Here is a 15,247-nt window from a genome sequence, read left to right as displayed (position 1 = left end):
GATGAAATCTGCTAATTTGAAAAACATTGAATCCTTTTTAATTATCATTATTTTTGGGGGACATTTAAGGTGACAATACATCATTTTGACAGAAAAAAAAAGAAAAATTTGTCTTTGGTTAGTCTCAAAGAGAACAAATGTTGCAATACAAAAGTATTATTTCTGTTTAATGAAATAAAAAAATCAGCAGCCTCAGATGACGAAGATGGTCTTTAAAAGGACTGGTTTCAGTTTCAGCTGTGACCTTCACAAAACAGAGCTGGGCAACAGGTGGGCATCATGTGTGTGCTAATCTTCCACATTATGGTTGTTGATAACAGACACTGCACACCACTGCTCAGTTAAAACTCAGTAATTTAATATGGAATACATCAGCAATGTGATATTTGTAGCATGGAAGAAGCAAAGGTTGGGAAGATTCTGCTGATGCTAAAAATAGAAAATATCCATCATTCATTTTGGGTTTCTGTTACCAGAAGAATTCTGAGTACTGCAGACCCTCCAAAACAAGACATTGGATGTCCAGCGAGGGATTTTGGGATTACTTTTTTCACTTGGTCTCCTCTCTCTAAGGGCATGAAAATAGGGATTGCGTTTCACTGTGACAATCCATGCCAATTTGGGAGGACAAGGTTGTTGTATGTGCAGCCATGCCCCCTTTCCACAGACTATCCTTCTTTACCCATCAATACTCAGAAGTGTTTAATGGTTGGGATTTATATATTTGGACAGCAGGGAAGCTACAGTATAAAAGAAATGGTTCAGTGTTTGCATTTGGAAAGTTATGTGGCCTGGCCAAATAAATCTTAATTTAAGACACAATAAATTGAAGTCCTGATGTCACGAATAGATTTAAATGTAGCAAACTAACAAAAAAAAAAAGTATTACCAGTATGACTCTTTTTCAATCAGTAGTTTCTGTAGAAAATGAATTGTTTTGTGAAATATTTGGTCAAATGGACTAAATAAAGAAAACAAACTACAAAACAAAGTGCACCGTGAGTTCAGCGCACTGCATTGTGGGTAAACACAGCCAATACATATGCAGTTGTAGGATGATAGATGGCTCTGGGCAGGAGAAATAACTCAAGGACAGACATGGAAAAATTCAGTGGAAGTTCTAATAGAAATCTGATTAACCCAAGACTGTTAGCATCTGATGCAGCTCCAGATTTAGCTGTTATGTACCACAAAGCAAAACTATTCAGCAATAAGCAACAGATGAACCAATTTTCTTTATCCTGTTGTATGTCCTCATGCCCTTCAGAAATTCTTGGAGCATGTGTTGAGGAGTCAAACGTGTTGTTAAGAAGGTCTGATTTGTTTTACAAGTGCAACGTGAAGACAATCTCTTGGTCAGGAAGAACATCACACGCACCCCCTAACTGAACTAAGCTCCCAATTGGACTGAGTCTGGTGGACTATCCTGGTGTGATTGCAACCGTAGAAATTGCTTCTGGTACATGAAAACAGATTCTTTCACACTTGGTGCCCTTATCGTAACATAACAGCAGTCAATGGCACCGATTACATCCTTTTTGTTTGCCTGTTCGCCCACTGTGTAAGAAAAGTTGATGTACCGTTGTGACAACACAATGATTCCATCTCCGTATCTGGCATAATGCAGTTGAATGTAGGCTGTGAAATCCCCAATCTGTCACCTAGTTCCCTCTAGAAAGTGCCGGTTGTCTGAAAACTTGCTGTCAGCACTTGCAGAGCAACCATCATAGGTCACCAGCATAGTTCCTCCTGGTATGTCCAAGAACACAGTATGTGGCAGTCATAACTGGCTCATGAGCCATTCATCATTGTGAGCCAACAAGTCTTGCTGGTCTCTGAAAATCTGCTCACCCTGCAGCATGCAGGCAACACAAGCCATTATTATCATCTTATCAAAATCTGTAACAGATTTAGCTAAATAAAGAGCTGATGAATGTAAATTTCACCTTACAAAAAGCTGCAAAAGGAAATATTTTATATGTATAATCGTTCTAACGCAACAGCGCAAAGAGCTTAAAAGAAGATGGAGCTGGGCCCTACCCCTTAATTTCCTTCCTGTTTCCCCCCTCCCATGTTTGCAGAGCCACCAGCATGCTTCAGGTGTTCCACAGTCAGGCCTTGTTATGAGTCTAATTTGCACAAATGTTGGTAAGCGCCACACCTGTTGCCCCTGCACTGCCTGCAGTCGCAGTCCCTCAGCAGGCTGACAGGCCTTCCCTTGGATAATCCAATCTCTCCACCCGCGCAGGCAAGCACATCCATTTTTTCTGCATTTTGGCTCCCCATGTGTTCTCATGGCCACCATGATCCTGATGGGTCATTATTGGACCATTCATAAATACTGCCAACCACTACCCACGTTCCTGTTTGTTTTTTATTTTCTAACACTTAACTGTTTACCTTCAGTGCATCTTGCCAGCACGGTTTTTACCTGCCAGTAAGGTGAGTAAAGATTTCCCCTCAGGTTCCAAAGAGTCCCCTTAGCCTTCCATGTGACAGCCCTCCAGCATCCACACACTCCATTTGGATTTGAAACAGCGCCAAGAGAAAATCAAGTGACACAGGCCACACAGAGTGGGAGGGAGGGGAATGTGATCTCACTTGATTGTTGAGAGTTTATATAGCGAGTGATGACAAAGTGCTTTATGACTTTGCAGTGTTCGCTGGGCCCAGCGATTGAAGCCTTATACAGGCAAAGCCCCATGGTGACCTTGGCTTGTCAAATGTTCTCATTTTCACCAGGAAGGAGCCAGTGTTCAGCAGCCACTCAGAGCTGGTAAGCTGCTTTTAGAGAGACAGCCGTAGAAAGCTTTTGGAGGTGACCCACTGTTCTTTACTTTCACCACTGAAACACTAGTGAGGGAATGCAGACAAAAAAGACATTATACCAAGCTATCACATAGAATACACAACCATGAATATGTCAAGCAAAAGGTCTCCAGACATCGTAGGGCAGCTCTTTGTACCCGAACTTTGGGCAGCACTTAGAACTACATAAACCATCCAGCTTGTCTTCTATTCATCAGACTCTGCAGAAGTGACCAAAAATATAGATTTAGTTGTGTTGAAGTAAAGAGACAGAGAAAACAAGGCAAAAGACCAGGACTTGGCAAAAGTTTCCTGAAAATTTCTTGAAATTAAAATTAAAAATTCCAAGCATTTTACGTCAAACCATCCAAAAATTAAGATGTTCAACCTTCTTCTTGCTTCTGCTTCTGTTGAAACTTTCAAATAAACAAATGAGGTTAAATGATCTCAAAACCATAAAAATCAGAATAAATCATTTTTGTTTCAGCAGATAAACAGAATATTTAGTTGCTTTAGTTTCGTTGCTACTGATAATTCAATATAAAACATGTTTCCACGCCATCTGAACATTATCTAAAGGGCCCTTGACTGAATGATTGGATATGCTTTCTGAGAGCAGGTTTTGTAGTTTGAAACTCTACAGAAATGCACATATATACATATATATTTAGAAAATAAACAGAATTTAATGGACTGAAGGGATTTTCCATAGGGATAACACCAGGCTGAAGTGTCTCCAGGCCACATTGGACATTAAAATCAGATTGCTTCCTGATGAATTCTACAAGCATCTTATCTCACAAGGAAGAGGAAACAATGAGTATTTCACCCCCAACCCTCTGTTTCCTGCATTGTCTGTGACCTTTCCCATGCAAATTGTTGGACATTTCCCCTACAGTGGCTACCTGTCCCAGGTTGCTTTGATGTAAATCGTCTCCATTCACTGTTATGGTAAAACAAAAAAGCAAACAAACAAAAAAAAAACAAAACAGGACAGAATCAACACAGAGGGTTCAAGGAGCGGTTTTCATTGAGTAGAAATGATGTGTGTAAGGTGCAGACACAGCCACAGTTGCCCTCTGACTGCTCCTGCTGCTGCTATGGGCTAACAACTCCTGCATTGATCCAAGGAGACACTCAGCCCTCTAACCTGCTGAGTGCTCAGTTCCAGTGAACAATGGAGTTCAGAGCGTGTCGATACACTATCCTATTGAGTGCTCTCCGTTTAGCAGCAAGATTGATGAGCTTAAGACTCCCAGCTGGGCAGCCAAATGGTGTCAAAACCAAGGTGTTGCTTTGGACAACAATCCCTTGCTGCACCACCACACTGAAATGTGTTAGTCATTGGCTAATACGCCAGGAAACATCAGTGAATACACACAATTTCTGAAAGGAAATGCAAACTGTAGAGGACACTGTTGGGTCTCCAAAAAGTGTAGAGGAGACTATGAGGGTAAGATAGATGACGCTTTGTGGACAGGAATGCACTGCAAATCCCCAAAGACACTAAATGATGTACATGTGAATTTATTACTGTAGGTCCCTATAAATCTAAGGTTGGCTTGAACTCCAGGGAGAGGTTAATGGATTACAAAGGGATGTGGTATCGAACCTTAGAGAAGTTTATACACCTCATCAATATGTGAAATGCTATTGATCATTTAGACCTTGATAAATTAAATTCATAAACTTGACAATGCATTGCAATATTCAGAATGTCCCACATGAATAAAAAGAGGCTTTTTTTTTGCATAGCCAAGGAAAAAATTACTTTAAATATGATCCTGGGGGATTTTTCTTTTCCTTCAGTTTTTTTACGTAAAATTCTTTGTCTGAAAATAAGGCATATTGACAGTGCCACTATTTACTCTGCTTTAAACAAGCCTGGTCCACGTCCACAGATTCCTAACAGTACTGTTTGTTTGGAGCAGTGCGAACACCCAATTGCATCGTGGTGCAGACCAATCAGACAGTTCACTTCCAGCGTGAAGCAACAGAACATCCAGTGAACAAAATAGTGGAAATAAAGAGCGTATTATAGCGCATTATGTAAGATAGCTCAGCTTTCTGCACCAAATCAAACCAGATGTTCCAGGAATATTGGATGTAAATGCATCCTAAAAAGACCTTAAATAACTCCAAGCCCATACGGAGGAACTCCCACAGAAGATGCTCCTCATGAACTGTATGTCATGTTTATTGTCCAGGTCTTTCTTCTGTTGCTAATCCACATCACCACACAACACATTTAGATAACGCCTGTATGCTGGTTTGGCACCTTTTTAACAAAAACAATTATATCCTACCTGGTGAAACAAAAAAATGGCCACATGGTTTTTATTAAATAGGCAGGAGACTCCTATTGGATAAATACTGCATGAGTGATTATCTTACAGCTGGCAACAAGATAATTTAGACCCAACAAACGCAATGTGTAGCTTCTTTCTTAAACAGTCATGTATAATATATATTTTCTTTTTAAGAAAAGTTTGCTCTGTTACATTGATGCAGAGAAACCCAATGTATGAATTCATATGACTACAAATGACTCAAAACGATGATTCAGGCAACTTTTAACATTGCCTTCATTTCGAGATCATTTTTTTCTAAAGTGAAATGAAGTCGAGCTGTACTGGTTTCATTTTGCATGGTGGTTGCTACTTGAGCCAGGTGCATTTTAACATTGCAAGTGAATATAAAAAACTTTCAAAATTGTCAGGCTCCCTGTTTCTGTTTTGAAGCTCTAACAATGAACTTTTAAACCCTTCGGTTCACAGATATTTTAACTCCGGCTTTTCCAAAATCTCTTCACTGGTCCTGGGAAATACTATGTTTTCCTATTTTGTGGCCACAGTGGGTGCTGCATACCACCTGCTGATAGGCCAATGGGTCAAGGGGACTTTAATGTGTACTTGGATAAGATAAGTGATGTCCATCTGAAGTGTTTCTTCAATGTGGGAGGTAGGCATCAGGTTTCACCATCTACTGGCTGTGCTGTAAACCAGAAAACAAGCTTGTTTTTGAGAGAAACATTTATCTTTAATTTATACTAAATCTGTAAATAGTCTCACATTAGCTCTCTCGCTAGTTTTTAATAAGAAGGTATAAGTGTATCACGTGAAATGAATACTATATTGCTGATATCACTTGTTGACTAAGGGTTAACAAGAGCTGGATAAAACTTTCACATTTAATAAAAGATTACAACTTTGTAGGACCAAGCAGAAATTCAAGAAAACTGATATTTCTATGTGGTCTGACAAGTACATACTATATAACAAGTTTGTGCGGCCCAAAAAAAAGAGAAAAACTAACTTTAATGAGTCTACAAATGACACTTCATGTACGAGTGCCCCAGAATAAAACCTGTTGAGATATGATCTTAAATGATACATTTTTTTCCAACCTATAAAAGTGATACCATTGACAAAAAGATCTCTTCTTTTCTGTCAAACCCAACAATATGAGAGTTGTGCAAAAATGATTTCATACAATCTACCATTCCAGTATTTAAGTAATAATTACCAGCTGCATAAATAGCACACTGCTAAAAAAAACAAAACAAAAAAAAAACCTCCAAGCATGTAACAAAAAATATGATGGAGACAAAAAAAGGAAAGGACCTATTTCAGAGCCAGTGTTGGCTCTATTTTGGGGAACTCTACACTATTTAAAATAGTTGCTAATATGATCAGCTCTTGCTGAAACTTTATTATAGCTTCCTCATTGTACTGAAAATTGAATAATAAGTCATATTCTTCAAGGCAGAACTTGTGCTACAGAAACCAAAAGTCAAGTGGTGATGATCCACCCACAGAAATAAACAAAACATCACACATTTAGTCTATAGGCAAGTGACATCCAAATCATTTCAAGAGAGAGAATTGAAAAAAGTGCTGGAAGTCCCTGCTCTGTCATGCTAACCATTCAGTAGATTTTACTCTAAGTACTATAAACAGAGTAGTCATATTTGTAAGTAGGGTTAAAGTGACTTTAGCATTCAGATGGTGCTGGATTAAATCATCATTTTCTAGTCAAACATGCAAATATACTTGTCGTAAACGGCGTGAATTTATAGATATAAAAACATACAGATACCTTTGACAATTTTTATTAAGAATAAAATGGTGAATTAGATGTTTAAATTTTCATACAAACATAAAATTGTCCTTGTTGAATGAAACTTGTAATAGGACCTTGTCCCTGGTCTGAACACACATAACCACATATATCTGAATAATAAAAAGTGTCTTAGGTTCAAAACCCACTTAAAGGGCAAGTTAACATTCAGGATCTTGTACTGTATGTTATGTTTAGCTGAGATGAAATGTATAAGAAATATTTCATGAGATAAATCAGATTTATTACAGCTATAGATAAAATTCAGACAGCATTTACCATTTTACAGAGGACCCATCAGAGAAACTACAGTAGTTATGAAGCAATTTTGAGGTTTTTCTCTTGATAAAGAGTTAATAACAGAAAAAAAAAAACTTAACATCCAAAAATAGAATTTACAGCATACTGAAAGGTCGTTTCATCAGTCAGAACTTAATCTCATTCAACAAAACAAAAATCATTCTTTAGTTCAGGACGTGTGTCTCAGATATCTGCAGTGTCCTTCAACCCCATGTGATAGAGGTGGAAATGGCACCACAGCTGATATCCCTTCTTCTCACTCATGGACTCTTCTTGTTAGCTGGAGACACAGTGAGTAATTCAATAAGTCAAGTATTCATTTATTACTTTCCTTTTCAATCACAGGGTAATTTTTTTTCTACTTCCCCCATCCACCTCCACACTGAGAGAAAAAAGTAACACAAGTTCTGCAACTTCCATCTGTGGCAGCACTCGCGTCTTACTGCTGCTTAATTACAAAATATTGGCGCCGTTTTCTGTAAAGATTACTCACTGTAGGACGCCCTACGTAATTTGGACCGGAGGGTTCGTCACAGAAAATAATACGATGCAACTGGGCTTTCTGTATTAGATTTCCGCTTTTAGCCTCCTTGACATTTCAAGCTGCATGAACTAATACATCTGTTATTTGTTGATCATTTGATTATTAACATACTTCACAAACCAAATCAGCTGCCCTGCTGGAGACACAGATACAGCTCAGCAGACTGTCTGGGTTTTCTCGCCTGCCACACACAAATAAGCTCGCAAAGATGCGCAATTCAGCCTTCAGTGAAAAAGGAAAGCGGAGGGGGGGGGGGACATTTATCTTCCCCTCCTCTGAGCATATGAGCGCTCTGACACCAGCATGGAACAAAGCCCGTCATCACATTCTAATCTCGAATTTCAGGGCTTTTATTTCACCCAAATGCCACCCTGCTGGCCTTGTGAATTATTGACAGACTGACACCAATGCAAAAGGACACATAAAAGAGGCTAAAAGCTGCGGCCCTGGAAGAGCTTGTCCTCTCCTATTGCCATCAACAGGGAGACAAACTCTGCTAATGCTTCACTGGAAGCTCAGGGTAACTTTCAGACTGAAGTAACATATGATTCCTGACCCACAGCTGCTTTGTACAGAAGACATATCCTGCACGGCTCAACCTCTTTGGTCTAAATAAGACTCTTAGTACAATTACAAGGACCCCAAGGCAAAGCTGTGAAATATCTGACCAAATCATGGAAATGAAAAGCAGTAAGTCACAGTTAGTATTGCAAATTGGCTTTTTAAGTCCTTCTCAGTTGACAATTACTTGTCATTTCTCCTTTTAAAGAAACGTCACTTGGACATGGCATGCAGCCGTTTTGTTTGCATGTTAAAAAGTAAATCGGGTTAGGTCACCTGCCACTAAGACACTCCAGTATCTGTTGCTTGTGGATATTGTATCATTCACACCCACTCCTCATTTTGCTCAACAATAAGACGCTGCAGAAGCAAGGAGGAAAGGATGCTGGGATGGATGGATTAAAAGAAAAGAGTAAGTGTACACAGAGAAGAGAAGGGAAACAAAGCCGGAAGCAGATATGAGGAGTGGTGTTCTGCAGTGTCTCTGTGCTTTCAACTGACATCTAATCAACCTCGCTCTCATTGCTGGCACCTTCAGGTCGCCTCAGTTTGTCCACCTGTTCGTTAATCTGTCCATCTCCACCTCGCCGATCCTCTGTTTGCATGCTTAGACCCTCCTCCTCCTCCTCCTCCTCCTCCTCCTCCTCTTCCTCTTCAACATGGCTGATATCGTCCTCCTCTTTCTTCTCCTCCTCCCCCTGCACCTCCATGCGGATCTGGTCCAGAGGCAGCGTTGTCGTCCCCAGGCCCACAGTACAGGTATCCCCATTAATACCAATGGCTCCGTCTGGCCCTCCCAGTGCATTCTGGGGACTGTGGTGTCCGTCCTTGCTGGGGGAGGAGTTGGCAGACTCGTTGCTGACAGGGGAGATGTCACTGCTGCTGTTGGCGTGATTTATAGATGGCGAGTTGGACACTGAGGGTGGCTTCAGAGGAATCTGCCATGAGGGGATCTTAGGGATAGCAGGGGTGGACGGGAACTGTCTCCTGTGGAGTGTGAGGAAACGGGGAGGCAGACAAGAAGAAGTTAGGGATAAAAACTGTTTTAAAATACTAGTGGCAATCAGACTGTATGAGAAGAGCTTTTCCACAATGTTATCAAGCACATAAATGTAAAGGTACGTTTAGCTTTCTCAGTCAGGTGCTTTGTCACAACACAACCTCAAACACACCTTTACATTTTAGCATCCAGCCACACATTAAACACCCTATGTGCTTCTTAAAATTACAACAGAGAATATGTGTTTTTTTTCTCCTCTTAACAGCCAGATGTTCATCACACCTGGTAAAAACACTCTTTTGATTTTTTTTTTCACTAATTACACATACTCCAGCTTTTAAGATCAAAAAGACAGCATTGGATGAGTTCAGCACTTCTTTGTGCTTTAAAAAGAATTCGGAGATGATTTGACTTAATTAGATGAGAAAGTGCCAAGTTTGGAGACAGATGGTGAGAACAGTCTTTATTTTGTGATTTGAGCCATTAACATGACGAACGCATTGCAAGTGTCAGGATAAAGTTAAAAAAAAAAAAAAAAAAAATCGTGAATGACAATAAGATTATTACTGATTAGAATGTATGAGAGGAGAAACAGCAAACATTCTGAGGTAATTTATGTTCTCTCTGGATTTCTGATGTACACCCTTACTTCAGGCTTCATTATAGGCACTGATACACAATCATGCATGCTAATGGACCTGACGGAGCTGGGCTGTTCCTGATTAGACTGAGCCAGAATGAAAGGATGTCAGAGTCATTGTGAGACCTTATCACAATAGTCATTTATGACAGAAAGCCTTAAAACAGAGAAGTCTAACTAATGGATGGAGTGCGCCAACTGTCCAAACAGAGTTGTGAAAAAAATAGAAAATAAAAACAAAAAGTAAAGATGGAATGGCACAATCAAGGGTGTGGTTTGCAAAAGCTGTGTGTTGATTGTTTTTTGTTTTACATATCCATTCAAGCCTTTCATGTCCTCCCCAGCAGAACAATGCTACAGTAAGCGCCTCAAAGAGAAATATTTGTGGGAGCTTCTTTATAGTTTGGGCTCCATTAATCCACCAATAGAAGTATGGAATGGTCTTGGGTTAGACTTGCTAACAGAGGTCAACCAATGAAGATAAATCCAAGAGCAGAAGATTAAGTAGTCTGTTAGGCCACAAAATTACCCAGGGTAGCTGCTTAGATACAACAGGTCTCTCTAATCTAAGTTAATATGGATGTTCATGAGCCCATCATCTGAACACACAACAACGGTGTCCAGTTAGGGACTTTAGATGAAAGCCACAGTTTGCAAACTTACATATGTTGGATTATGTTCGTAGAAGCAAAACACTGGACTCCAACATAAAACCTTATCCCATCACAGAAACACAGTGGTGCAGTTAGTATTATGGTTTGGTCCTGTTTTTCTATTTATCCAACTGGAAGGTCTTCACTTACTTTAAGGATTAGGTGGTAATCCATTGATGATGTAAGCCATATTTATAATGAAATCAACAAACATTTGTGCACTTCTTTGTCCAGGTGATGGGTCTTTGCTCCTGTTTATCATGGTCAAATAGTTCAAATTGACTGCAGTGAGGGATAAAAGTGCCAAAACAATATGTCCAAAGCCTCTCAACATGTACATAGACACACATGCACGCTTGGACTGTTTCATGTGACAGGGGTCTGAATAACTTTGTTACCTGCTGAGCAGTAAGCCCTTCAAAGAGGCAATCTCAGCCTTTAGCTCGCCAACTGTTTGGTTGTCCAGGATGCGGTTGGTTGAGGATGAAGCCTGATGGAAAAACACAAGTGAGACACACAAAACTGTTAGAGATACACAAGAACACAAATGAGCACTGTTCAGGTCAAATGAGGGGTCACACAGCAAAGCCAGTACATTGTGTGTCTATTAGCATTTTCTCTATGATCAGTCTCAACTATATAAAATATTAAAACCTTATATATATATATATATATATATATATATATATATATATATATATATACATATATATATATATATATATATAAAAAGGTAGGGAAAGTAAACAAATACAGCAAATGCAAATGCAAAAGCCACATGTTTTTGTATCATCAAGCCATCAGTCACCATAACAACCTCACAACTGCCTACTGTGGGTGATGAGAGAGGACGACAAACAACCTCTCTGCAGCCTCCCTTTATGATGTCAGGAAGTCTGGTGAGTGTGAATCATGCTGTTTTTACATAATTTTCCATACTATCTAGAAAAGATTAGGTCAGTGTGCGATGTTTTGGATAATGACTATCCTAAACAATGGCGACATTCATAAAGGCAGACCAAAGCTTTGCAGTTTGTTTTGTTCTTTTTGTCTTTTATCAAAGGCTTGTGTTATCACAGGTGCACACACACACACACACACACACACACACACACACACACACACACACACACACACACACACACACACACACAAAACTGGTGTAGCATGAAATGCTACAGGGTATAATGGAAAAGAATTTGAATGGCAAATTGCAGTAGAAAATTTGTCTCTGCAGCACTTTTTTAGGGATAGGCTCGACTTAGCTATAAAAAAGGCAGGTTTTGACAAAGGCCTGGAAAGAAATGCATCACAAATCAAATGCAATAGGAAAAACCGTGAACTGGAACTGCTGCAAAATCTGTAAGATAATCTATAAAATCTGTAAATGAATCACAGAAACTTCAGAGGGGGAAGAAATACCAGCCTGAACACACCTGTGTTAGATGTTTTATAACAGAAAAGGCAAGCTTCCTCCATTGAAGGTCTGATGTTAGACATTTGGACCCAGTGAGAAAGCACAAGGAGAAGGCACTACTGCCAAAATATTTTGGATCCAATGACATGTATAACTTGCTTCCCCTTCTTTGCCTACTTTCAAATAAACTAAAACATGTGCAAAAGCCAGAGGATAGACCGATGTGACCAGGGGGATTAAAAGGAGCAGACAAGGGAAAAAGTGGGATAAAAGAAAAGTAAAAGCTGTAATTAAGACTCTCCTGACTCACTGGAGGAAGCCTGTTAGGAAACCTGGACCCCCTATCGAGGGGAGAGGGATAACTCGGACTCTTTTGCTTGTAATTAAATCTAAGAGAAATTAATTGAATCGCATCTGAAAGGGATCAGACTCATTTACAGTGGATAGAGGGAGGAAGAGGAGGAGAAGTGACGGGAGACAGAAAAGACTGGGAGTAAGGAGGTTCTTTTTTTTTTTTTTTTGGCTCTTATCGGCTCCTAAACCTCCCTGATAAGGAGCTATGTTTTAGAGGTGGTGCATTGGAGGCCTGCTGAAGACACTCTTATTACAGCCGTCACCTCATTAGAACCATCTTAATCCCTCGCCTCCCCAAGGCACCCGTATAATAAGGCTCAATTCCGCTTCTCTCTCATTTTATGCTGAAAAAAAATTAATTGCTGTAAAGGCTGAGCTAAGAGATTTCCAAGGCACTGAATCCCTTGAAGAAAAGGGTAGCTTTTTGAAATAAGTGAAATGTGATTATGTATATTTACTTATGTCACCTAAAGTAAGAAAAGAATGCTTCAGAGTCGACATGTTAACCACCAGCTACATTCATAATATGCATTATCTACAGAGCAGCACCATATCATATCTCACATCAAGGCTTGTCACACAACACTAACTCTGACATATGTCTTATTAAGTCTGAAGAAACCTAATTAAATGTTGGGCAAAGACCGAGTTTCAGCTCTGAGATACATTATGTCAGTGTGTATATACACACACACACATTGTCTGGGAACTGTGTGTTAAGTGCACTGGGAGCTTGGGTGAAAGCTGAGTGGAGGGGGGTATCTGTGACTGCAGAGAATTGAAGAATGTCGAGTTTAAAAGCTCCACCTGAAGAGTTAACACATATCCAGTAGACCACACAAGCGTGTCAGTTGTGATGCTTAAACAACCACAGACGGAAGTATTTAACCTCTGCCATCATTAAGCTCATTAATCAAGTACATTTTTAAAGACATGCAATCCTTTCTAACGGAATCCAATTCTTAAATTAGTATTCTTCTTTTTAGCCAAAATATATGTAGACTAATGCTAATTTAATTATTTATTTATTTATAACTAATTCAATGAAGCTTAAATTCTCAATAGCTTTTCAATGCAATTCAGATTATTCACATATGAAATTAAAGATTGTGCCCTATAAATGTGTTTAACTTATAAAACTTGCTTTTGATTTAAATATGACGCAGCTGATGACCCTTCTTTGGTTGGTATAATGATCCCTTAAATGTGGCTTGCTTTGAGTTACATGAGAACTATTGGGCCCCTTTGAAGTAAATAGTTACATTTTACAGGTCAAACAGCAACTTCTTCTCTATTTAAGTGAAAAATAATTTACTAAATATTTTCATGGGTTTCCATACCTCTCTTAACAAAAATAATAATGTAAACTGACAAAAAACCCCAAAACAAATCAAGTCCTAGGATGTGGGTATTGGGTTCTTAGGGTTCTTAGGGTTTTGCGATGTATGGTGGCAAGTGTAACTTTTGCTTCAAACTGCACACTGTAAAAATCATTATGCATGAACAAACAACCACAGAACAAATGAGCCAACCAGCCAAAACAAAGTGAAACACTCGCCAAATGATGCCACCTATTAAACCATGAACCAGCAACAAGCAAGCTGGCAGTGGATTTTTACTGAGTAATGGGTGTTCCCCCTACTAATATGCCTCAGGTTGGTACTAGGGGTTGGCATTTTTCTGCTGGTTTACTAAACAAGTCAGCAGAGTAGAAAATTTTTTTTAAAAAAAGAGAAAAATTATACATATTACTAATACAGAGAAAAAAAGACAACATTGACTCAAGCAGCAACTAAGGATGGCAGTGCATCTGGCTAAATGAAGATAAATGCCTTTGGACCATTAGCAACAAGATAAGATCTTTAACAAGCCTTGTTTAAGAGTGTCTGAAGGCAAATTAATTCACAGTTATTCTGCCAGCAGACAGTGTGTTTTCGTAGAACACATGTATATTTATGATGGAATTAGTTTCAAAAGGAAGTCCCCAGAGGAGTGTTTTTGAGTGGATACACTGGTACAGTGAAATTGATTTCACTCGATTTATGCACTTTCCCACTGGCACTTTGTCTTGTGCAAGCAAGGAGGCGGTTTCTAATCTTCTATGTAGTATCCACTAATAAAGAGAACGATCAGTGAGTTGAGACAGAGGGGCAAACACAGTTAACAGGCAGATTTGTAATGATAATGGAGCAGAAAGAGACTCGGCTCTTTAACATCAGGGATGAATCATCCTGAGGCAAATCTATCCTAAACACTAGTGATACTGTACAGCAGCATTTCCTAACAGAATCATAAGTAAGAAAACACTGAAGTCTGGAAATGTGCTACATCAGCCCGTGCTCTGTGGGTGTGTGCATGAGACGACGTGAGTCAGTCTGCCTAAACTCACTTCCATAATGAGGTCCCCACTTTAGGGATAGCGGACACACTCCGCAATTGAGCGGTTTCAAACTAAGAGAAATGTTTTCTTAGCAGCTGAGGAAACAGAAGTCTCCATGTGTTTTGGGTTAAAGGCACATTTCCGCGTTGAGCGGTATAATTGCTAAGTGTGGCGTGCTTTAAGCAGTGTGGTGCAGCAAACCCTGAAAGCCACAAACGGTGAATGATAAGTAGCTCCTTAGCTCCAACATGTGTTTCTCATCAAACATCCCGGACCTGAAAACAATTTCCCAATTTCCCCAATGGCCTGAGACAACAGAAGACCTGGTGCCGACTCACAGGGAAAATTTAAGATCAACGCTATAACTATAAAGCAGGGTTTATGATTTGTTTAATGGGTGTTTTGATGGGAAATATACTTTTTATACACTACTGCTGTCCAACAAGGCACTCATAGCAAATGAAGTAGACT

At 39.5% G+C, this 15,247-nt stretch overlaps 1 protein-coding gene across 1 annotated transcript in view; it reads right to left on the bottom strand.

Moving 5' to 3' along the window:
• Positions 1-6,926: 6,926 nt before the first annotated feature.
• The window catches only part of pex14 (peroxisomal biogenesis factor 14), a 45,105-nt gene continuing 36,784 nt past the window's right edge, over positions 6,927-15,247 (bottom strand). Inside the window, exons 8-10 of the mRNA XM_079239526.1 lie at positions 11,024-11,115; positions 8,834-9,319; positions 6,927-7,507 (exon numbers count right to left, since the gene is read on the bottom strand). Coding sequence (XP_079095652.1) covers positions 8,836-9,319; positions 11,024-11,115 — 576 coding nt within the window. The 3' untranslated portion in view covers positions 6,927-7,507; positions 8,834-8,835. The remainder of the gene's footprint in view (positions 7,508-8,833; positions 9,320-11,023; positions 11,116-15,247) is intronic.

The sequence above is a fragment of the Telmatherina bonti genome, assembly GCF_933228915.1.
Source record: "Telmatherina bonti genome assembly, chromosome: 4".
Taxonomy (NCBI): Eukaryota; Metazoa; Chordata; class Actinopteri; order Atheriniformes; family Telmatherinidae; genus Telmatherina; species Telmatherina bonti.
The sequence above is the reverse complement of the archived record's forward strand: the minus strand, read 5'-3'. Positions and strand labels throughout refer to the sequence as shown.